Source organism: Misgurnus anguillicaudatus, chromosome 19, assembly GCF_027580225.2.
Source record: "Misgurnus anguillicaudatus chromosome 19, ASM2758022v2, whole genome shotgun sequence".
NCBI classification, from domain to species: Eukaryota; Metazoa; Chordata; class Actinopteri; order Cypriniformes; family Cobitidae; genus Misgurnus; species Misgurnus anguillicaudatus.
Window position 1 is genome coordinate 48310448 of NC_073355.2, and position 26070 is coordinate 48336517.

Sequence of the window (26070 nt, forward strand, 5' to 3'; positions counted from 1 at the left end):
TTTGTACTTAGGCACATTCTAAATTTCATTCGTAGGTACAAATATAGAACATTTTCTACGCAATGTTGATAAATGAGGCCCCAGGACTATGGCAAATGCAGGAAGTACATAATCCAAAAGACATACCTCTGATTCCGCAGGAACTTGATGAAATTCTTAGCCAACCGTACTGATGTCATCTGGGTATCCATAATACTTGAAATCAGTAACTGATTCCATGAACTGGAGAAATAGCCATTTTATGAGGTGGTTTGAGTGTGGAAGTGATCTTGATCTCAGGTGCAGTTGTAACTACTGCACCTTGAACTATGGGTGTAGTGATTATAGCTTTCTGGAAAACTGGGGCAGGTATGACAGGTGCCATCTTGAAGTGAGAGGCAGACAAAACATCAGCCGTTCTGGAAACAGAGACAAACGTGGTGGTGGCCATCTTGACTGAGGTGTCGGACATCAACATCAACAGGAAGAACGGGACTTGAGAGAGTGGCGTCCACATGGACAACCGGTTGTTTGAACGTGGACCTCTTCCTCCATCGACCGCGCTAGAATCTCGCGCCCACTGCCTCAAGAGGCATGATCGCTTCGGCACAGGCAAGGGGATTCCCCAAGAGAAGGGCGTTTGTCAGATGACCAGTTTGGAACCCCTTCACGGACTCTTGGCAGCGAGGGGTGTGGAAACAGCTCTCCCAACATTGGACGCAGACCCATACAAGAGGGGGTCGTACCACATGGTGTCCGAAGTACAGACGAGTAACTCGATCCGGGCCGCAACCGACCTCTTTCTTCCTCCCCATTTCCCAGGAGGACCAAAACACAACTCGGAACAATAAATTTATTTTGCGGGGCTCGCAAGCATTCCAGAAACTGCTGGATCCTGTTGACGGTTCATTCTGTCACGAATTGCAACCAAACGAGACGAAGGTGCGGATCCAAAAGCAGTTTTTATTAAGGTAAGACAAGGAAAACAAGGCAAACACTCAGTCCAATAGCCGTAACATAAAACAATGAACCGTGACAAGATGTAAGACAGGAGTGAATAAATACAAGACAATGGGGAGATGAGAATGATAATTAACTAATATAGGACACATGTTGGTAATGAGCGATGAATGAATGAGTTTATAGTAAAAGATCACGGGGTGGAGACACAAGCAAGGCAGAAAGAAGGGCAAATGATAATACAAGTAATCAAACACAACAAACAGAGACAAACCTATGACCTTTTACGCTGCAAATGCAAAGCTCTAGCACAGAGCTACACAGGAACATATTAATAACATTGAAAACATTAATCGTTAATACAGAAACCAATAACTAAAAACAACGTCAAAATGTAATAAGTAATTAACTGAAGCACATTCACCGGTGTGTTTATTCTGGCTAATTTATTTAGAACTGACATTCTGAACTTTAAAAATTATAAACTATTTTAAAGGGCACATATTACGAAAAATCCACTTTTACAAGGTGTTTGGACATAAATGTGTGTTGGCAGATTGTGAACATAACAACACTACAATGAAAAACACTTCTTATTTAATCCCCATTAAACCAAAGCAGTCTCATTAGACATGCTTTTTAATTCTCTTGTTAATGTGATTTTACAGTGATAAAGCCCCGCCCACGGCTACTGACTGACCGGTTAATTTTACCCAAATTATATTATGAAGTGCCCGAAAATAGTCCCCTTGGTAACTTTCAATAGCAGGGGACTATTTTCGGGCACTGCATAATATCATTGCGCCTGCTGCAGCCATGTTACAGCAGCAAAGTCATTAGTCCCTTTCACACATGCAGTCTTTACTGGTAATTTACTGGTAAATTGCAGTTAACAGATCATGTGTGAACAGAACCTTTCCGGTAAATCAGTGCTCCCAATTTACCAGTAAGACCAGTAATTTACCGTTAAGCGCTATGTGTGAACGAAAAATATAGGAATACCGGCATTTAGAACGGATGATGTCAGACAGCGCTGACAGCTTCAGACCAATCATGTTTTAATACAGATTACGCGTTTACCCCCGCACTGTTTTATGGATGTTTCCACACACACGCTGCTTGAAAGTCGAGCACACCTGAAGTTTACGTCCACATTTCTTCACCAAAGTTGTTTAAAACAACTTACCACATACTTGCCGAATTGCCAACGTCCTTAGCACGCTCTCTGTGAAGCCTAAAGTGCAAACAGTACTGTTGTTTAAAATGCATTTTCGGTTTGACGTCGCCTCATGCAATGTTGTTTGGTCATGAGCAATTTCGCGACTGTTTACCACAGACGTAAAAACAACAAAATACGGACCGTGGATATGAACGACGTGGATTGTTTACAAATACCACACTGAGCTCAACGCGCGCCACAGTTACTTCCGCTTTCTCAACGTATTTACCGGTATTTTGATACTGATGTCTGAATGATGTCTTACTGGTGAAAAGACGGAATGTCACTGCATGTGTGAACAGCACATTTTTGAATTTACTGGTAAATTCATTCTGGTAAATTCATGGTAATTTACCAGAATTACTGTGTGAAAGAGGCTATTGATTATTATGTCAGAATGAGAGTATAGTTCCTAGCCAAATCAGCCAAGAAAATCGTAACTTTTAATTTTCTGTCGATCTTAGTAGACAATGTAACTACAGAAGAGTCAAGTTTTAAATAGGAAAAATATTGAAACTCTTTGGGGTTTTTTTTAGCGCGATGCCAATGGTCCAACCAGACTCAACGGACTGTGCTAAGCTACGCTAAAAGTGGTACCGCCAGACCCGGAGATCAGCTGAATGGATTCCAAAATGGCAAAAATCAAATGCTTAATTCTATGAGCATATTTTCAAAATTTACACTCTGAGTTTAGATTCATTGACATTGTTCTTATTGGATGTCTTACCCAGTTGTTGCAGTATAACAGTTGTGTTGGCTGATAGTTCTCCAGTAAACACTTGACAGATGTAAACTCCTTTATCTTCAGTTCTGACTCTCTTCAGTCTGAGAGAGAAGTTTCCTCTGTGGATTTCATCAGTGAAGAATTCAACTCTGTCTCTGTATCGCTCATCTGAGGATCCTGATTGAGTTTTATTGTTTTGATAGAGAAAAACCAGGATGTCTTCATCTTTATCTATTTTCTTCCATGAAACTTCTTCAGGGTTGATGTGAGAGTTCACAGAGCAGCTCAGAGTGACATCATCACCCGCATATGCAGATATGGACTGATTTGATCCTGACACAATCAAACGCTCTGCGGACAGATAAACAACAGTCAACATCCTATAGACAAACATCTAACATTCCTAGTTCCCTCTCCAATTGTCATTATGTTTCTGTACTCGCCCTAATATTGTTTAAAACCTGTATGGGATTCTTTATTCTGATGAACACAAAGAAGATATTTAAAAAAAAATTATCGTAACCACCCATTGACTTCCAAAGTATTTTTCTTACTACAGAAGTCAATGAGTACCATTAACTGTCTGCTTCACATCATTTATCAAAATATGATTTTTGGGTGAACTATCCCTTTAAGGTAAAAGCATTAAATTGATTTAACAGTAAAGCAAATACTGATACACAATACATATATAATGTTAAATACATACCATCTGAGATCATCACATGTATTGCCATCAAAAAGCATTGAAGAAGGTTTATCTCCATAGTTCTCTCCTAAAGCGCTGCATTACATATGTCTACAAATCCGGCTGCTTTACTTTTACTTGGATAAATAATGTCCTGACCAGCATGCTCAAGTGATTGGTTCATTCTGACCCGATGCTTTCACTCTAAAAGCTTTCATGCATGACTCAGCATCAGAATCGATCTGGATGATACAGACACCATACATAATAGATAATAATGTTAAAGATGCACACAGTACTAAGAACCAGACTACAAAGCCATTTAACCCAGCTCTGACACGTACATTTCAACATATGCGCATATTCAATCACATCTAAACATCACATTAAGCTAAACACCAATACTGTAAATACACATGATGTTTGTAGTGTTAAATACAAATTCAGTTATTATCTGTAGTTTTAGCTTTAAATGAACTGATTGTTGATTTTTTTATTATTTTTTTTCCAAAGGAACATCAGCTGTGAACTATTATTACAGGCTAAAGAAACTATTAAAAAATATATTTTGGGTGGAGGAGTTGGTGAAACTATGGCAGGCAGCTATACAGCGAATCTTACTATTTCATTTGTGCATTTCAAATCCGTTAAATCTTTAGTTTACCGGCTATTTTAGCTGCAATAAAACAAATCAAGTAAAAAAATCGCATGCCACCGGAGCACATTCATCACGAAATCATAATTGTTGATTTTCCTTAATATTATTATTGATGTTAATTCGACTTTGCATCAAAGTTTTTTTTATGTTTTATAACTTTAAGGCAACTGCATGCCATATCCTTTATAAACATTCAAAAGAAACTGCTCCACTTGAATACTGCTTGTATAGTTTCCTAAGGTCAACAAAATTTCCACATTAAAACTAATCAAAGCTAAAATCTAATGCAATCATAATATATATTTATATATTATATATTTTTATGTTATATTTAACAGGCACAGCTCCAGAAATGCATCTTATCCGCATTGTAACCACGCTGCTTGCGCATCCAGTGTCCAAGCACAATGAACGTGTTTGTTTGTTTTTATATATATTTTAATTTTAATGCACATCCAAGCAGGTGACTTTCACGACCCACCTTATTCCCCTGTGCAACGCACTTATTGGGAACCCCTAATATAAATTATCCTTTAAAGTGAAGGAATAATGGATCCATTGGAGCAGTTTATGCATAATACGTCGATACGTTTGGAAATGAATTGCGGGTTTTGCACGGGTTTGATATAAAATAAAAGGTTGAATTTAGTTTTTTGCAATTTGAAATATTTTTACAAGACATTCCTAATAAATTTTACTTGAACTATTTCTGAAATGTTTCTTTAATAAAGAACTTATAATTGATTGCCGAGCGATCGATATCAACCTATTCAGCACCATCGCCATGGACAGCACCTGGTAACATTGTCCGTAAGAAAGTATACCTTAAGAAACCCGCTAAGGTACAGTTCGGGAGAACTGTAGTTAAGGTTTAACTTAAGAGTCTTCGTAGCGCGCTAAGAGACAACGTTATCGGGAAATGCAGTCCTGGACTGAACACATCAACATGGCAATATTCAGTTACAGTCATAGCGTCACCTACTGGCATCATGAACAGGCATGTTTTACATCAGCCTAAACATACAGTGTTCAATCTGTGCTCTACTTAAGGTTTAATAAGACTCTAGGACTGAAGCCATTTATGTACACTATTCAGATTTAGTTATTGCGCCTCCTGCTGCAAAAAAACATTGCCCTATTCCTCCTACTGTATATTTACCCACTTAAATGCATAACCCCCACTGTTCACTGGTTTTAAGGCCATTGTACGAGGGTACGAGGGCCCTTTCATCGCTGCTTGCATCTTTAATTTTAGTTCAAATTCATTTCTAAATATACTTATTAAAGGGGGGGTTTAATGGTATTTCAAGCATTCTGACTTATTAACACAGTTATAGAGTTGTTTCCTCATGCTAAACGTAGGCAAAGTGTCAAAATGCAGTTGGGCGTGTTTCAGAGTATTTCTGTGCCGAATGCACTTCGCCAGGGTTCGTACAAGTTTCGGCTAATTTTTTTCGATTACGGTTCTAACTGACGTTTCAGGGGTTTTCGATACGTATCACTTCTTTATATGGGCTTCAGACGGAAAACTTCCCCCGGAAAACCCCGCCCAGCCGTCAGTCAGCGGGAGACGCTAGAGCTTGCTAACAGCTTATCACGCCACTCAGCTTTGTTTAATTTCAAAAGTCAACAATGGCACAACAAGAAGTGTGTTTTTGGATGTAAGGAGAAGACATCCAGCCTTATGGAAACAATGGATATAGTTTATTATTCGGATTAGCAGCGGAGTTTTGCGTGTGTGTTTGATGCGGTGGATTTTCAGAACCGGGTCATGACGAGTTACACGTGGTAAGTAAGACTTCTGTCTTATGTTGGAAATAGGCGCGTGTATATTATATAAATGACACGAACATGTAGTGAATCATAAGTTAAAACAGTGTTGTATAGTGTTGTATGACTCGTACTCGCTCCTCCCGTGTTATAATTCCTCCTTCTTCATTTTTTCGTACGTTATCGGAAAGATTTGGTAAAGCTAATCTTTCTTTTATAAATCTGATTAAACTAAAGACTCTTCAGAGATATAAAGGATGTCATACTACTCTATAGGTACTCCAGATTAATATCAGAAATGCAGAAACAGCGTGTGTTACATGAGCTTTAAAATGTGTAATGTTTATTTTATGTTAATCTTGTTTTTCCTCCAGATATTTTGTTGTTATTTTTGTAAATAGTTGACATCTCTGTGAGCAGTTGTGTGAATTTTTTTTTGTTAATGTATGCTAGTTATCATTTGTTTACATTTTTATCTAAAGAAATGTTTTAATAAAGCAATGCATAATTGACTATATTATTTTATGTTCGACTAAAATTTAAAGAAAGTGTTTATTTCTTTCGTCCATGTAGTCAAGGTTGATTAAGTACATTAATCACATTTAAACATTAATTAGTAATGATGAATCCAATTACTTTTTAGACCATGTTATTAAAACAATGTTGAAATGTAATTGGTAATAAACTGAAGCACATTTACAGGTGTGTTTATTCTGGCTCATTTATTTAGAACTGACATTCTGAACTATAAAACCATAGTCCTATTAGCGTAGTATTTGGTAATGTTTAACCCACCGGTGTGTAAAGTTAGGTAAAAACTTCCTATTGGGACAGCTCACAAAATAAAGCAAATAATTAAGAGCATTTACTACAAGTCAATTAAATCCTGATTTCAATCAGAACCGACAGACATTGAATGGCTTTATTTTTTGTATCAAAAAGATATATCCAAGGCACTCTTCTTCAATTAAATTTTCAAAAGCCTTTATTGAGCTACTTCATATTAGAAAATTAAAAATACATGGGGAAAAGAAGGCAACCCACGCGTAGTGGCACAAACAACCTTCTTCAGGGTATGCTCTCCAAACAAACAATTACGTCTTTTATATGTGGTTATTAGAAACACCTGAGTGACATAAGACATGCATATACATAGAGAATCCACAGGGTGGCTAGCAGATTGAGAAGACAAAGCAAAAAGAAAGAAAGAAAAAAATATAAAATAAAAAAATAATAATAATATAATAAAAAATACTAAAATAAAAAATAGGGAAAAAAATAAGTTTTTTAAAATAAAATTACAAAGAAGGACTCAAGTCTATTTCTTGATCTCAAGAGAACCTGATCTCACGAAAATCTGTGTTATATTCACAGAATTTTTAAAAATAAAATAATAATAATAATAATAATAAAAAACAGGGATTTTTTTACAAATAAAATTACAAAAAATGACTAAAGTCTATTTCTTTATTTTTTTAACCAGCACACCAACTGTGACGCATTACCAGTGGCAAAGCTAATACAGTAGGACAAGTAAACAACCTGGGACCACGGATGTCTTTTCCGTGTCACTCTCACGGACGGTCTTGTATCACACTGAAGGGGTTTATTTTACAATAACAACCTGCTGCCAGTATTATACCACGTATTGCACAGCTATCTACCTCATAAGTAAGGTAAGATTAACGTATTGATTTGAAACATTTAATTTGCTCATTTTTAATGAATAAACCTAGACCTTTTGTAAGGAAAACACGTTTACTTTCGGTTTTAAGATAAGACAAGACATTCAAATGTCATGAAATATAATGTTACTTTTGTGTAACATTAAACTGTACAATACCTGTCAAAATGATTTTCAGCATCCAGGTTTTTGTGTGTTAGTTTTGAGTGGTAGTTATCTGAAAAGAACGAACCTTGGAATGGTGTGACTGGCCAATCAGAATCAAGTATGTTAGAGAGCCATGTAACAAATTAACACCTAATCCAGATGCTGCAAATCATTTTGACAGGTACAGTTTAATATTACACAAAAATTCAATAAATGTGTCTTTTAATAACATATGTGACATTATATTTACATTGATTAAACCAAATATTGTGTTTGTTATCATGACATTTAACTGAAAATAAACGTGTTTTCGTCACAGAAGATCTGCATTTGTTGAAAATGAGCAAATCAAATATTCCAAAACAATATTCAATGTTCCTTACCTTACACTGTAAAAAATACTTTTTTAATTTTTTTAGTTAAATCAACTCACCCGTAGTTATAACAACTCATCTCTAGTAAAGATAAATAATAGTTCAATTTAGTTGTTAATCCGGGTTGATTCAACAAAAAACTTCAAGGCAGCAAAGTACCTCCTACAGTGTACCCATGAGATAAAAATACAGTGCAACAAGTGGGACAATGCACAGGGAGCAGGCCGCCATCGCGAAACAAGCCCCCTCAGTATACATTATCGCAACAATTTTAAAGACTATAGACAAAAATAAAGATTCATACATTTTCTTTCTATGGCTGTATGGCTAATGTGGATGTAAAAATTGCTTAAAAATATCTTTCACTGGTATTTAAGCTACCAAATATTCACATCTGAGCAGGCACGTGCACACATAGACATCAAAGGGGGCTTGAGCACCTGCCCTTTTAATTCCTGGAGAGAAAGTGCCCTTTTTTTCTCGGGTGCTTTTTTTTTTAAATAATATGATCTTTATTCATATAACAACTGATGTCTGTCTGTTTCTTGTGTTTTTAATTTATTACTTATTTAATTTAATATGAATTCATTCAGGAAACATTTAAATGAGATTTAAACTCATAAAAAAGAAAAATAGTGTTTTTTGTGGTACACAAACGGTTAACAGATGAGTCCCGCCTCCAAAACTCACATCGCTAATATGATTGGCTTTATCTTTCTTAAGTCCCGCCTCTCTAAGCTACTTCGCTTTATGATTGGTTGGTCTTTACTGGTGTATTGTAGGCTGCATTCGCGCTTGTAAGAAGCGCCAAAACTCTGACAGTCCTAATGAGACGCGATATGCAGGCAGGTTACCGGTAAGTGACTGAGGAAGAAAATATTCTTATATTAACAGTTTTATGCACAAAAATGGGACACGTTGTTACACATAACGATTCAGGGACATTGTTTTCCACGGCAATCCCATATTAACCTGAAGAGTTGCAAACTTGTAACCGTATAGTGCATGTAGTTTAACAGACTGCTCATAAAATAATAAAGCACAAACAATAAAATAATTGCAGAATTGCAAAAAACTGCAGTAGTAAGCTTTTTTTGTTTGCGTTTTCTGTAATGGCTGTTAAATAAGTATAATGTGTTATACTGGAGTGATGTAGTAGATTGGGGAGAAATCTGATGGTTCAGTATTTTACTTGCCCAGTCAGAATTTTCACTGATGTCACAAAAAAGTAAAATATAAAATACAAATAAAATAGGCCTAATCTATATTTGTTGTTTCTGACATGTGTAACCCTAATAAATATGAAACCTAAGATTAAAGGTGCCATAGGAGGTGTTGCCATAATATGTTAAATTGTTCTTTGATAATTCCATAGAGGGTATGTTGCTTTATGAAGTGCAAAAATTATCCAGAAACGTTTTTACATGTCTGTTTACAACCCTAGAATTTGTCATTTGAATGAAATTGTCTATTTTTGCCCTATTTGAAAGGGTCATGAATAATAATGTTGAGCTCTGCTCTGATTGGCTCTGCTCTGAGGCTCATGCCAGAAGCTCACATTAGTAAACAGACCTTATATGTTGAGCCCTTATCAGACGAAAATACAGATTTTGAGTAACAACTAATTGTTAACTAATAGAACTTCAGCTAAACGTTAGCATATAGCATTTATTGGCATGTAGCGCTAACTCAGAAGTCACAACTTTGTTTTTAGCATTTAAACAAATTTGTAAATTAATGTGTAATTTAATGTTGGGGCGTACACCTCGACTTACATCAAGAGTCTGTCCCCCTAAAATTAGAAATCTAAATTGGTGAATTTAGAAGAAATCTATACAGATGGAAACAGATGGAGGATACACTCTAAAAATTTAGTAAATCTGAGTAACTGCATCTGGTAAATAATAAATAAAACTGAGTAGAAATAAGTTAACATGAAACATTCAAAATTATTTTTAAGTTGCTGTATTTTGTTAATCGTTTTTGCAGTGAATTTTTTACAGTAAAGTTAACAAAATAGCAGCAACAGCCCTCTTCAGTTTAGAGTGCATATTTATGTTGATTTTAAAGTGTTGTGTATTCTGATAACACCAAAATAATTAAAATGATGTAGTGCCTTGTGCAAAATAAAAAAAATAAAATTTGTAAAACAAGCCCCTCTGCTTGATGCAGTTATTTAGGTTATTCTAAATATTTACTTGAAACAAGTAGCATAGAAAATGTTTTCAAAACATGCACATTGTCGTGTAATGGTTTCCTTTGCTGCTCTATAAACCTAGCATACTAAGGAGACCATGTTTTCTGTGTGAACTGATTATTTTGTAGACATCTTTTGAAAATGAAACAATTGCGTGAGTTTGAGGAAGATAAAATGAATTAACTTTTTAAATAATTTTTTTAAAAAGGAGGTCAGAGTTGCGTTAATATATATACTTTTTTGTTAAAAAAAGAAAAAAATACATAATTATGAGAAGTGCCCTTTATTTCACTTGAGCCCCTGCCCCTCAAAATGTCTGTGCACGTCCCTGCATCTGAGATATTAGTATGGTTAAAAACATTTGGTTGAAACTGGGTAAGGTTCATTTTCATGCAATTGCTCAAACAGTTTATGAGGTACAAAATCACAATTTCATCACAGTAAATTTGCATAGTGTCCTGTAATTCTGGTCCTGTAAACCAAGCGGCAGAACAGAACTGCAGATACACATGCAATCGGAGGAACAGATGACACATCAGCTACAATTTGTTGATTCAATCCAAATGTTTACATGGATACCTACAGTATGAAATTGCATTTAATCCATTTTATGGTATGTTTCTAAAGTATGAGTTCAAGGTCCTGAAGGATTGGCCATGGAGCACCAATAATCAAGAGTCTATGTGGGTCTTCCACTTCAGGTCATGTGAGATAGTGGTTCATAAAAACATGAAAAATTCAACAATTGCCAAAATTGTCACTCAGCTGTCTTGAGTGTATTCGGCTAATGGTTGTTTAACTGCACCAGAGTGCCAGCTGTGCAACTTCTCTTCCGTATGCAGATTCATCATCATCCTGGTGACTGTGGTGTCATTCAAACTTCAGGTGCTTGACCGAGGCTCTGTATATACAGAGAAGAGCAGCGGGCAGAGTACACAGCTTGAGTCTTTGATTTGAGTCTGATTTCAGGCACTTTCTTTTAATTCAGTTGTTTCAGAGTTTGGTTCTGCTGGTTCTGCTTTGCTGTGGTTCTGTGCTCTGCTGTAGTAACGTTGCGTAAAGGAGAGCTATGATAAAGATGAAACACACATTTACAAAATATATATTTTGCATGTCAGACAGCTTTTTAATATGTCATCAGATCTGACATATTGGAATCAGAGGCATTGCTTTGTTGTGGTTCTGCTGGTTACACTTTATTTTAAGGCGTCACTGTTACATTGTAATTATATATTTAAGTACCAAGTAATAATCATCAACAACATGTACTTTCTGTAGGGTTAGGGTTAGGAATAGGGTTTGGTTTAGGATTAGTTGCATGTAATTATGCATAATTAACTGTTATTACTATAATAATTACATGTAACATGTGTAACAAAGACACCGTAAAAAAGTGTTACCATTCTGCTCGTATCTAACTGGACATGCTCAATTTGTACAGCTAAAACAATTTACTTCAAAGTACTTTTGTGTTGCCAATGGTGTTCCTCATGGTTCAGTCCCCGGTCCTCTCTTGTTTATTATATATCTCTTAGTAACATCTTTAGGAAAAGGGAATTAAATTTCATTGCTACTCTGATAAAACCCAGCTTTATCTTTGCTATCAACAGTGTTGGTCAATTACTTATTTTTAAATGTAATTAGTTACTTTAGTCAAGTTACTTTTCAAAAACATGATGCACGACCTGAATATGCTACAGTATAAAGCAACAGACCTTTCAGCCTACTTCTATTCTTTCTGCATATTCCATCATCTTAAATTGAATCAAATGAAACATTCTCTGTTTTAACCTCTCAACGCGCACTAATTCGTGGGCGTGATGACGTCGTTTTTTTAACGCTGCTAACAATAACTATATAGCCTACTGTCTACAAACATTAATAATATTAATATTACTATACATCGTTTAAAAGGTCTACGGGTTTAGCATCAGTGTATAGTCTCTGTTTTGAGATACAGTTACTCTAGCACAGTGGTTCTCAAACTGGGGTCCGGGGCCCCCAGGGGGGCCGCGAGATGGTGCCAGGGGGGCCCCAGTTTTATGACATTTTATAAAATACATTAATTTATCAGGAATTCTCTGTAATTAAACCTAAAAAAATAAAGCTACTAACCAACAGCACTACTTTGTATAACTTAATATGTTTTGTTTAATTAAAATGTTACATTTTAGAACCGTTTTTTTTTCATAAATTTTCTTTGGGGGGCCGCAAAGGAATGCACCGTACACAAGGGGCCGCACGCAGAAAAAGTTTGAGAACCACTGCTCTAGCATCATAAATTTAGTATTTTGTTACAGAAGTCCAGATGACAACATGCAAAATATAAACGGGACTTCTTACCTTAGTGTTAATATAACGATCGCGAGTCGAATCAAGTCTGTTTTAGATGTGTGAACAACCCATAAAAACCTTCTAATAGAGTTCATTAAATGACAATTTTTATCCATAAACTCGTATAATCCATGAAATATAGATATATAGTCTCTTGTTTACATCAGATTTCGCGTCAACGTGTATGAGATGGAGCCACAGCGGTCATGTCAGCTGGGGTTCAGGGTTTTTTTCCGGAAGTTTCACATTTGAGGTGCACGCAAGGGGAGTAGGATTTGTCCAGGAAGTCGGACTAGGTGTTTGCTCAGATTTGAGGTGGAAGTTTTCGCTGTAGATAAAAGTTTCATCTCCATGCAGAGTGTAAAGCGGACGCTGATGTTTTTCACCTTTAACTGGGTTAAACTCAAAGTAATGTCGATAGTTCCAAGCATTAAACGCTGCATAGTCTTGTTCTCTCTTGTGCTTCATGTTGTCTCTTCATGTTCAACACTACACTGACTGATGGCGCAGTGCTCATACGTAATTGTCACTTGACTTGCGTCACGACACGAGAGAGTCTCACGAAACAAAATCAAGGTTAAATAACGCAGTAACACAGCCTGCTTACAGGGAAGTAACAGTAATCTAATTACTGTTTTTGCAATAGGGCTTATTCGCAAACACCGGAAGTCGCTAGCCGCGGCCATCTTGTTGACATGACATCTGTCCTGCCCCTAGCCGCACGTAGATTTGAGTCGAGGGGAGCAGTAGACTAATGGCTTCATCTCGTCCGTATTAAGAGAAGATGAGCTTGATTATTGTGGAACAATATCAAATAGACCCAATAGCCTTAAGTAAAGATCCGTCCTTATTGCCAGCCGTAACTTATCCGGATATTTATATCGTTCATACAGTATCCGCATTCATCATACAAGCACTGAAGGGCCGTTCACATTATAACTATAACGATTACTATATCATCGTCCACATCACCAAACAATACGTTTATGCTAATTCGCTCACAGCACTCGCGCAAATCACTTGCTTTTAATATTGCTTGTAATAAAAACTTTTGCAGATGTCCTCAACACGCTGCGTTTCACGTAACTCTAAACAGTGAATCTAATAGTTTGTGTAATCTCTTACCTTTTGGCATAACAGTTAGTTAATGTAATAGATTAAAAAGCATTACGTAGTCAATTTTCACAGCAACTGGAGGTAATCTAATGTTATAGATCTCAGCAATGAGCTTCACTGTCATTTTAAGTGGCCGTGCACTTGAAGTTCAAATAGATTTTAATGCTATCAATGGTTTATCCTTCATCAGGTGGGAAAATCGCTCAGAAAGTGATCCCAATGATGTCGTTCATTATATCTGTATCGTTATAGTTTTGGTGTGAGCTCCGCTATTCTGTTTAATATAAAACGATTTTCAAAACTATGTGAACGGCCCTTAATTCCCTACCTAGTATCAATGCCAGACCTATTATTATGTTCATATAGTTATTTATACTAATTGAATAACTGTCTCAATTTATGGCAGCTTATTTGAAAGAGCAGTTTCAGCCACTGCTTACAGCTAACCATATGTGATCAAATTATGGGGACAGACTTTGCTGTGAGGCATATATCCCTAACGTTACCTGGGGTAAAATGATGGGGACAGACTTTGCTGTTGGGAGTCTCTCCTTCGCTGGTTCAACTCCTCTGTCTCCTTTCATGTTTTCTGACAGTCGGTATCGCATAAAAACTAATTCCGGGGTTCTTTTTGCTGTTGTTAGAACATCCGTGTATTACACCACACACCATCGCGCGGTTTTAAAAAAAATTACACCGATAATACCATGCATAATACCGCTGCCTCGTTTGTCAATTGACAGACTGACAGTTTTATGTCAACAATATGGCCGCCGCAAACATTGATAACGTAGATCGAATAAGCCCTATTGTAATCCCTTACTTAACTCGTTACTTGAAAAAAGTAATCGGATTACAGTAACGCGATACTTCTAACGTGTTGCTGCCCATCACTGCCTATCAACCCACTTCCAATTTTCGCACAGCTCAAACTGTGTTGCTGAGATTAAACAGTTGGTTCACATCAAATTTTCTGAAATGAAATGGTGATAAAAAAGAAATTCTACTACTGGCTCAAAAGCTAACCTAAACAAATGTCATCCGATGGCTCATTGGTTTCAGTTTCTGCACAGGTCAAGACATTAGGTGTCATCTTTGATAGCACTCTTTCATTTTAGCTCACATAAACACAATCCACTCTGCATATTTTTATCTCTGTAACATTGATTGTCTACATCCCTCTCTCTTGGTCGAGAGTGACTTTGATTTATGACTTAGTCACCTCTCGAATCAACTTTTCTAACTGACTACTATATGGTTCGCCTGCGAAGCTTATTCATAAACCATCTCTATATTCGGCCACACTCTTTAAGATCAGCCAATTCTCTAAACTAATTTTCTTCACAGGACTCACTTAACATCTTTGGGGTCTTGAGCTTTAAGTTGTGTTTAAGTTGTGAGTTAAGCTCCTCACCTGTGGAATTCGCTAGCACTAGATGTCCGTTGTAGTGAAAATTTATATTTTCAAAATTTCCATAAACAAAATGAATAATAATAATAACATATGGTGCTAACCTTACGACGCAGCTGAGTCTCTGATTGGTCAGATTCCCCAGATACTGTAAGAGAGAAAATTTACAGTCAGAACAAAATGCACTTAATACATCTGAAAATATTTACCTTAATCACTAGCTTAGCACTTATATGAGATAAATAAATACTGGATACACCACGACTTCATAATGATTTTGTTACATTTTATAAAGAAACATCAGCTTATAGCCATAGTTAGCCATAGAGAATGATATTTATTAACATAAAAAAATATTTTTTAAAAGACAAAACATAAGAGGTACTTAAACAGCAAAATGATATAAATGACATAAAGTTTATATACTGTACTCACTGTCAAATATCTGACGAATCAACAGACAGACAGTAAAGAGACTTTCAGATGTGAAGACAGGGATTCTCAAATCTCCTATTGAACGCTCACCATTAACTGAAAACAAAACATTCACATTGAAAACTTTTTTTGTATACTCATTTTATTTCATGTTAAAGTCATTTAAAAAAAATTAATAAAAATATTAATTGAACATATGGGGCCGTATTTTAACGATCTGAAACGCAAGTCCGAAGCGCAAAGTGCAAGTGACTTTGTGGGCGGATCTTGGGCGCTGTTGCTATTTTCCCGGTGGGAGAAATAAGTCTTGCGCCGGGCGCAAATCAATAAGGGTCTGAAGGGTTTTGAAGTAGGTTCATTATTCATTGGTGTGGTTTGGGCGTAACTCAAATAAACCAATCAGAACGCTATCCAACATTCCCTTTAAACGCAAGGGCGCAAGTTCCATGGCGGGTTGCTATTATTATGACGGATTTGACAGGCGCACGCCAGGAGCGGTTCACAGCCGAGGAGACCGACGTTCTTGTAAGAGCAGTCAAAGACAGAGAAGTTGTTTTGTATGTGGATGGGAGAAACCCGCCCGAATCAGCGTCGGTTAAACAGGCGTGAGAGGAAAGAGCCGCAATTGTCTCATCAGCTGCGCCAAGCACTACAATGATGTCAGGAGACGGGGGGATCCCAAGCTTGCCAGCATAAATCGGGCACGCCGGGCACACAGGACGACATCGCTGCGTCCACCCTCACCGCTGAAAGGGTTTGGGGGCTTTGAAATCGGACACAAGAAATGCAAGCAAGGTCCAACCCCAAAGTACACTTACACATCAAGTTCATATACATGAAGGTTTCTTATGAAAACATTTTAATTATTATTTAGATAAAATAAACGTAATACAGCCATACAACAAACTTATGAAAATATTTTAATCGTTATTTGCATGATAATTGTTTAACGCTGCCACACAAAATAAATAAAAATTATCACCACAATGCTCACCACAATGATTTCCCTTATCTCATGTATTAATATTTTTATTGTAACAATTTATGATTTAATGATTTCCCTTATCTTATATTTTTATTGTAACAATTTATGATTTGCAAAAATAACTGTTGCATCTGTGTAGATTAGATAAGCAATGCGCGTTGTGCGCGCTATACATTATGGTCAAGCATGCGCCCTTAAAATCAGGGCCGGTTTTTGCTATGGGCAATGTGGGCGAACGCCCAGGGCGCAATCTATGTGAGGGCGCACGAGCGCCCTAAAAAAGAAAAAAAAATTATATCAAAACCGCTCATTTCCATGTCAAGTTAGTGCTGAGATACACAGGTTGTGTGCGTGTCAGAGGGGGGCGGGGAATCAACTTGCGACTGCAAGTCAATGCCTTAAGGGGGGCGAGCGAGGGATTGACTGACCCCAGGCCAGAGGCCACACAACACAAACTGCTGCGTCTGCTTCCAAAGAAATTGTATTTTTCATTCCTAAAATTAACATAGACCCATATACCTATGAACATGTAATTAATTGGGTTATGTGAAAAAAAATCTGTAGAGTCATCTACGTGACTCACGTCACGTGACTCCGGTTGATTGACGGGTAAAACGGACGTTGTTGTTGGCAAAATGTAATGCAAAGTTAATGATGTCGAGTCTTCATCTTCATCATCATGGATCAAATTAAAAGACCAAAGTAGCCATCTCAGTTGCCCGGTTCAGATAAAGAAGAAAAGAAGATGAGGAGAAACGGGCAAAAGATAAAGATATGCCGATTTCTATGAGTGACAACGTGAGTGACGTGACAGTAGGAAATAGGCTATTTATATTAGCCTCGCACTCTTGCTAATATGTTGCTATTAGCCACAGAATACGACTGTATTTGGTTTTAGTTTTGCTGAACTAGCAACTATTAGAATTGAGGCATCATGCCATGCAACTAAATTCACTCTATAGACAACACAGTCTAGTTTGTGTGTGCAACACAAAAAGTGCAAATTCACACAGACCTCCTGACTGTGTAATTTTTTATTGCTTTACGCTATATGTGTCAACTTAAATAACTTCTAATATACATTGACATGGCATTTTGTAAGCTACAGTGATATAGCTTTTTAAATAATTTGTAGTGTATGCTTAATTTATAGGATGTTAACAAATACTAATAAAATGTGTGTTAAGGTCATTTTAATTGAGTAACTGATGCATGTGTGAAATAAGTAACTTACATAATTGTATCTTAATTGTTAATTCAGGGGCACTTCTGAAATATTTTAGAGCTAGAGCACCCACTGGCCAAAATGAGGAGTCAGATACTTCCACAGCAGCAACTGTGTGTGTGTGTGTGTGCGCGTGTGTGTGTCTGCCCGTGTGCATGAGTGGGTGTTTATACTGTATTACATGCTTTTCTCTGTTCTTGCTACCTTTTTGTATTTAAGATTATATATAAAAAAATAATACATGTTGGTGGCGGGGTTTGGGTGTAATTCTTTTTTTTCTGGGGGCGGCCAAGGGATGGTTCGCCCAGGGCGTAAATCTAGCCAGGACCGCCACTGCTTAAAATAGCATAATGAACTAAGCGCAACGCGCCACTGACTTTAGACTAGTTTTTTTTGGTTAGTAGCGCAATTGTTTTTTGAAACTGCAAAATAGCATAAGAGATGGTTTGCGCCGGAGCACGCCTCCTTTTTTGCGCTGAACCGCCCAGGTAGCAAGTTCATTCCCTAGTTTGCCGACGTGCGTCTGTGGAGGGAAAAACCCGCTGTGCGCCAGTGCAAAATACGAAATGATACATGCGTCACTGACAAAGTCAATTGCGCTGGGTGCAAGATAGGGCCCTTAAACAATCAAAGCAACAAACAAACAAACAAAAAATTTCGGATCTATTTGAACAAATATTGCAATTAACTGTATACATTTCAAACATAAAAACAAAGATTAAGAAAACACACAATTGAATCTTAGATAACCTTATAAAAATATTTATAGGAGCTACAATTTTTGGTCGTGAGCTCGCGTGGGCGCATCACAGGACCGGAGATAGACGAGAAGTTGAGGTTTAAAAGTGCATATTTTTTTATTTTTCTTGTCAAAAATGACAATCGTTTCGCAAGATAAGACCCTTATGCCTCGTTTGAGATCATTTAGAGTCCTTTGAGACCTCTGTTGAAAAAAACTGGTAAGTGTTGAGTTAAGTGTTAAGTGTTGGTGTCCATTAAAGTCCATTAAAATGAGAAAAATCCTGGAATATTTTTCTCAAAAAAAAAAAAAAAAGTTTCTTCTCGACTGAACAAAGAAAGACATCAACATTTTGGTGGTGAGTAAATTATCTGGATTTTTTTTAGAAAATTGACTAATCCTTTAAATTGTTATGTGTTGAGTCACCTGTTTTTAGTATCAGTTCAGTCATCAGTGCAACAGCGTTGATTAAAACAACACCAACTGATCCAAACCAAAACACAAAGACATTCTTCTTAACACCTGTAAAAACAAACAAATACAGACTTTCATTTTATAAAAAAATAAAGTAAGATTGCATATTGTTGTAATTTTAAAGACACAGACAGATCATGAAATAATACTGTACCCCAATGATTAAATGAACGCCTGAAGTTAAGAACGGCCCATAGTAATTGAAGAAACACGATTAAACAAGCCCATCCAGCCTTTTCTACACATACATAAAACATGTTAAGTGACAATTTATTTATTTATTTTATATTCTAATAAGACATTTTATTTAAAATAAATAACGGAATAAAATACCTTCATCAAGTTCCAGTGTCCTGATGTAAAACCAGGCCAATAATAAATTCATCAGTATTGTGAATATAAACCACACTGTTCTTATGATCCAATCTGGACCTAAAAGAAAATTATAACATGTAAAGATATGATTATTGATCACAACTCTTTTTTATTTACAGTAAATTGGTAGGAGTACTGGTGATTGCTCCTGAACTGTAAAAAGTTGGATTAAATAAAAAATACCTCAAAATTTTAGGTGTTACCAATTAAAAGTAATCTTACATTTTTTGGACCTTACACTTTTTTATTTAAAATAAGTCTGACATTTTTTTTTATTCTTCCACTAACAGGTAAAAACTTAAGTAGATCCAACTTAAATTTTCACAGTGTGCACAGGCCTATGCTTTCTACACTCTTAAAAATAAAGGTGCTTCGCGATGCCATTTTCTGTCTAAATGGAGAACCTTTAACATCTAAGGAAACATTCTGTTTCACAAAAGATTCTTAAAGAGACACTAATTTGACTACAAAAAAAGTATATATGTATAAACATGCCTGTATAAAATATGGATCTAGACAGATCGCTATCAACCAATTCAGCCCCATCACCATGGACAGTAGCTGCTAATGGCATACGTGAGAATAGCACGCTAAGGAACAACGTTATTGAGAAACACAGCCGTGATTATAAATGGAACAGGTGTTATAAGGTTTTAAGTAGCTCTCTCCACTTAGACTCGCACTTTTACTGCGGCTCTTGTCAAATGTGTTTGCATAACTGAGAACCACTTCATTTGTTTTATACACCAACAGTAGTATCGTTTATGCTAACATTTGCTTGTCGAATTAGAGCTACAGAGGCTTAAACAACGCTTCAGTTGTATGTGCACAGGCTTTATTTAACATGCGTTCATAAACTCATTGCAAGAGAGAGACAATCTATTTTACAATCCTCTAAAATAAAGCAATAAGCCCCGCGAAGCAGTGGGTCACCAGTGCATTCTACAACAGCCAAGGGGGCGTTGTTAGCATGACGCAAGCGGAGTGCCTAAAAACCCCCTTAGCCCTTACACAATGCACTTTAACACCACTGCCTCGCGGGGCCCACCGCTTTTATAAAACTGTTACTTCATATGCATATCAGGATTTTATAAAATAAAACACAAATAAGTTGTAATTATATTAGTACAAATATTACTCTTCCGCCAAACAAAGTAGTTCCTCAGAATCAAGTGTTGCTGCAACAGAGTGCAGTTCACAACCAACACAGACGCAGCAAATACACAATGAAAATATGATTTGAGAGTCTGGTGTTTTTTTTTTTTTTTTATAAATCACCATTCATCTAATTTGTACATTAACATTTATATTGTGCAACTGTTAAAGTGATGATCAAATATGCTTGGAAGCATGCTTAACTCTTTCCCCGTCAGCGTTAAAAAAAAAAAATTGCCACCCAGTTTTAGTATAATGACTTCCAGAAAAATTATCTTGAAAGAACAGACACTCCACTTTCAAACAAACAAAAAAACGTTTCATCATACCTTAATTTGTTCTCTTATCAGTTATCATCTCTCAAATTTTCAGCTAAAAGCGGAGATAATTCAATTTTTGTGAATAACTTTTGTAGAGATCAGATTCAGAGCCACGATCAAAACTTACATGGTGTTTTAGTGTTGAGTGAATGCGTCAGTGTTTAAGTTGGGTAAGATCGCCACCCAGTGGATAGCAGAAATATGAATTTAAGGTAGAAACTCCTCAGAGAACATTTTCTCTTTATTGACTAGATGACTCAACAATATTTGAAGAGTTTCGTTGCAAAACTAGATAAATCCATTTTTTTACATTTTTGTCAAAACATGTTTATTATTATGTTTTCATGTTATTATTTTGTTTTATGGTGCTACTTAGCTGTATTATTTAAGTTATGAAGGTTTTACTACAGTTGCATTGAAATGAATTGGAATGCACAACCAAAAACGCGATTTCTGAACAATTAAAAAAACCAGTAGTGCCTCACTGCAGAACGCGACATCCAGGGGGCGGGGTTGGATTTAGATCCAGGGGCGGAGCTGGATCCCAATCTAGAGATCCCATTGGTCGGCAGTTTTACCACAAGACACGTCATACACGTGTTGCTGCGTTACCATTTCCGCATTAAGTCGTAACTAAATTAAGTTATTATTTTGACATAAAAACTAACTTTACTTATGACTACAATAAAAGTAGTGCCTTTAGGGTGAAATGTAAGTTTTTTGCTATAATGTTTTGGAGTAAAACATTTCGGGTAAGCCTACTATGAGTAATCTTACCACATGCAGTTTAAGACCTATTAATGGATACAGTATAAATATGCATAATTATTAAAATATATAGGCTATGGCATGTTATTTAGAAATTAATAAATTGAATGTTTATCTTGTATGGACTTTGAACTTGTTTTAACGCGTCTTTGCTTACAGCCATTAGGAAACAGGTTTCCCTCGTAGATGGTTTACTTTTTTTATTTGCTAATAAAAGATATCAAATAAATTTGTTTTTATATTTACTCGTATAGGAATAGCTGTGTTATAACAAGTGGGATAATGTACAAATAAATCTCTTCAGTGATATCAAACTGTCGGGAACTTGTCCGTACCTCTCCTTACACCTAACTGTGATACTTTCTAAATTGTGAATCTTTCTCAACTATATTATTAATTAAACATACACTTAAATTGATAAGAGCAAACGTTGGCGACCACAGGTTGCAACTAATTGCGGGCTGCAACAACGCAAATATACTGGTTCATTTGGCGGAACAAAGTATATAAAGTGGGAGGAGTTGGATCTAGATCCAACCCCGCCCCCTGGATGTTGTTTTCCGCAGTGAGGACCATCTCAAAAAAACGGTGGTTATCTTGTTTTGCAACAAAACTCTTAATTTATTGACATTTATCTGGATATCGCCATTAATTGTGCAAATGTAGACAAATAAAAAAACGATTAAAGACTGTGGTGTTTATAAATCAGTGCGTAGCAACATTGGCAGTGATACTTATATAATGCGGTTTGAACCGTAGGGTTACCTGGGTATTTTATCATGGCTTAGAACGTGTTTCAACCAATCAGAATGAAAAACCAGAACTGCCCTTTTAATAATCAATATTTTCACTTTCTCTGCATATTGTATATTATTTTACCCTCACATCTAAAAATCAGCGTCTTATAGATATACTGACATCAATAACTCCACAATACTGTTTGCAAACAGACTTGGAATAGTTGAATAAGATTCTTCAAATTATAAAAATATATAAAGGAAATCATTATTTAAAGAACATTTGATTAAATGCCTCTTTATGAAACGAAAGAAGGTTCTATTGCATCGCTGTGAAGCACATTTATGTTTTAAGGGTGGTCTCTGTAATGGATTCAAATTGGCCACATGCTTTACGGTTAGGGATTTTATGGCATCTGTTGGTTTGCAATGCTCTTGACATCACTTCATTCCCCCCCGGGTGTTTGCGTGTTCATGTGGACAAGGAGTGTTTTTTTTATAAAGGAGGGATAAAATACCCGTGTACGTGTGGACTAGACCTAAAACAGATTGTGGTTCTTTTCATGGTTCTTTCCAGCAAACGATAGGTATAACTATTAATTTGTTCATGCTGTCGAAGTCACACACAACTACATACTTCATAAGTATAGTCATGAAATATATAGTAATATATGTTTATATACGAGGAATCAGAACCAAATTCAACACATACTTACATTCGAGTCCATCTTTCCCACACATAAAATTCCAGTCAAATCTTGCCACAATTATGATCACTGGTAAAACTCCAGCAATGAGAAATGCTAAATATGAAATAACAAATAGTGTGAAATGCTCCAGTGTAACAGTACAGAGATTTATCCTGAGGGTATTATACTGAAAAAGTTTGAGAACCACTGACCTAACCATTAGGCCATTGACATTAACAGAAAATAATAAATGGTAAAAAATCAAATCATTTAAAAAAGTGAACTTACTTCCTCTGGCAACACCGAATGCATAAAACAGAAGGACGAGTTGTAATGGAGGCAGAATATGAAAGCTTATGAAAGCCATTATGTTGAGTTTTATTCGAGGCATCTGTCTCTGTTTTTGTCTCGCTCCAGTAAATGCTACATCATAATAAACTGAAAGTACTGTAATGAAGAAGAATACAAAACATTAACAATTCATCAAACAGATTCAAAAAAGTTGACTTTTAGCATGAGGAACACTCATGACTAAGCCATCAATAACAATACTGTATGAAATGAAAAAATATATATTATTTTTATTTATATTTAAAATACAAATCTATATTAAAAGCATTACTGGATGAACAATCAGCTGTTTACTTAACAAACACTTAAAACACTTTGGACCCTGTTTTATTGATCTAAGTGCATGGTTTAAATCGCACGACGCACTTTCTAAACGTGTGTGTGTCTGATTCCAGTTTTGCTAAATTAACGACGGGAAAAATTGTTTGTGCGCCAAGCGGATGCGCCATGGTCTAAAGAGGCTGTTCCTATTTTAGTAATGACTAATAGATGTGTCTCAGCTCTCATCCCCTTTAAAAGCAAGTTGCACTGATGCCATGCCGATTCCCTATTTAGATGGCAGAATTTGTAAACTGATAAACTAAGCGGAAGAAGAAGACCCCCACTTTAAGATTGATGTAAAAAAATTGCATTGTTTTTTATTTGTATTGAAATTGTTATTTTTTGTATTAAAACCTTTGGTTCTCTTTAAAACTCATTGCAAGAAAAGGTTTCTACTCTAAAAATACTTTTAAACAATGTGACGCTAGATGTGAAAATGATAACTTTGCTGTGCTGAAACTATAGAAATAAGCACATGCGTCGCTCTTTGCGCTGCATTGTGCCGCTTGTATGATAGGGCTCTGTGTGTTCTTCATTTCTCTTTATAAGAATCAGAGATACTTACTGTAAATAATAATGATGAGACTCATGAAAGGCATTATCCAAAACAAGATTGTTATCATGTTTCTTTCAAATGTTGAATAATGCAGGAGTTGATTCCCAACATTCCCAAAATAAAGAACTGAGACACAGATAAAGGAGTATGAAAATCACATATACACATTTAAATGTATGGTACAAGAGCACTATATATTATAATATTATCGACTTCTGCAAAATTATTTGATTTAATGTTTAAATTTTTATTGTTAATGACTGTGGTGAAATTTTGTATTTGCCTACCTGAAAAAACAATGCCAGTGAAAATAATATATTCTAGATAAAAGCTGTAACCTGCCAAATGTCTTATCCTGTCTGCAAACAGAAAATCATTATTTAAAGATATTATAATATTGTAATAACATGCAAAAAATCAGGTTCTGTGTTTAGACCAGTAGTTCTCAAAGTTGTGGAGTTTAGTAATGAATAATAAATCTGTATTAAATGTTCACACTAATTATTCGATCATTCTTGTGTGCACTATTATCACCATTCATGTATGCAACCAACCAACCAACCAACCAGTTTATTAATAGAGAACAACTTTGTTTACAAGAACACAACATTCCCCATAAATCTATAGTATAGTTACTTATTTTTACACTTAAACTGCACCACATTGATGTATTTACCTTTAAATGCGCAATGTGACTAAATTGTTTGATTGCATTTAATAGTACTCTGTGGCATATAGTAAATGATGACACAAATGTTTAACATAAATTATTATTAAATCTTTGGTGTCCCCAGAGTACATATGTGAAGTTTTGCTCAAAATATCATATAAATCATTTATTATAAGATGTTCAAATTGCCACTTAGTAGGTGTGAGCAAAAATGTGCTGTTTTTGGGTGTGTCCTTTAAAATGCAAATGAGCTGATCTCTGCACTAAATGGCAGTGCCGTGCTTGAAAAGTGCAGATTAAGGGGTGGTATTATTATAATTAGACCCCCTTCTGACATCACAAGGGGAACTGAATTCCAATAAACTATTTTTTCCACATGCTTGCAGAGAATGGTCAATGGATTGATCTTTTTAACATTTTCTAAGTTTACACAAGCACTGGGGACCCAGTTATAGCACTTAAACATTAATAAAGTCCAATTTTCATAATATTTCCTCTTTAATGTTGGTCATTATGGTGGAACTGGAGAGCCAAATATTTGAACTTGTTGTAAAAGTTTGAGAACCACTGGTTAGACGATGAGAATTTTGCCTTGGTTAGTATGCCAATAACTTCATCTTTCCGATCTGAATATTATTATTTATGTTGATCTGTGTGTTTGATAAAGAAATACCTGGAAAGTCTTTTACTTCAGGTTCAGACCAAAGCAACATTAGAGGCCGTAGAAAAAACAAAGCGCAGCAAGTCAGCGTCTCATTCAGAAATCCTGAAACAAATCCACAGATTAAATAATAATATTAATAATCATAATAATTCACTTTAATTACAGATTCATCACAGATGAACTAAATAATGTGTAAAGGTAAAATATACCTACCTTCAGAAACACCCCAGAAAACAAAGGCAAAGAACATGATGATATTTGGACAAAAGAGCAGAAACATATGGAGATATGACGAACAGTCTGAGAAAGAAAAATACAAAATCAGTCAGAAGAGGAAATATTTGT

At 35.9% G+C, this 26070-nt stretch overlaps 1 protein-coding gene across 1 annotated transcript; it reads right to left on the bottom strand.

Annotated features, from left to right (window-relative positions):
* Positions 1-23149: 23149 nt before the first annotated feature.
* LOC129436768 (uncharacterized) lies at positions 23150-26033 on the bottom strand. Its single transcript, XM_073856717.1, has 6 exons — positions 25939-26033; positions 25735-25827; positions 24679-24750; positions 24401-24517; positions 23452-23610; positions 23150-23277 (listed from the first exon to the last, which is right to left on the bottom strand). The coding sequence occupies exons 1-6, from the start codon at positions 26003-26005 to the stop codon at positions 23150-23152; spliced, it is 636 nt and encodes a 211-aa protein (XP_073712818.1). The 5' UTR covers positions 26006-26033.
* Positions 26034-26070: the final 37 nt, after the last annotated feature.

Coding starts and splice junctions, on each gene's coding strand:
- LOC129436768 (XM_073856717.1), bottom strand. CDS start 26,005: ATGTTTCTGCTCTTTTGTCCAAATATCATCATGTTCTTTGCCTTTGTT. Junction 25,828..25,938: donor TTTCTGGGGTGTTTCTGAAG/GTAGGTATATTT, acceptor GATTTGTTTCAG/GATTTCTGAATGAGACGCTG. Junction 24,518..24,678: donor CACTGGCATTGTTTTTTCAG/GTAGGCAAATAC, acceptor TCTGTGTCTCAG/TTCTTTATTTTGGGAATGTT.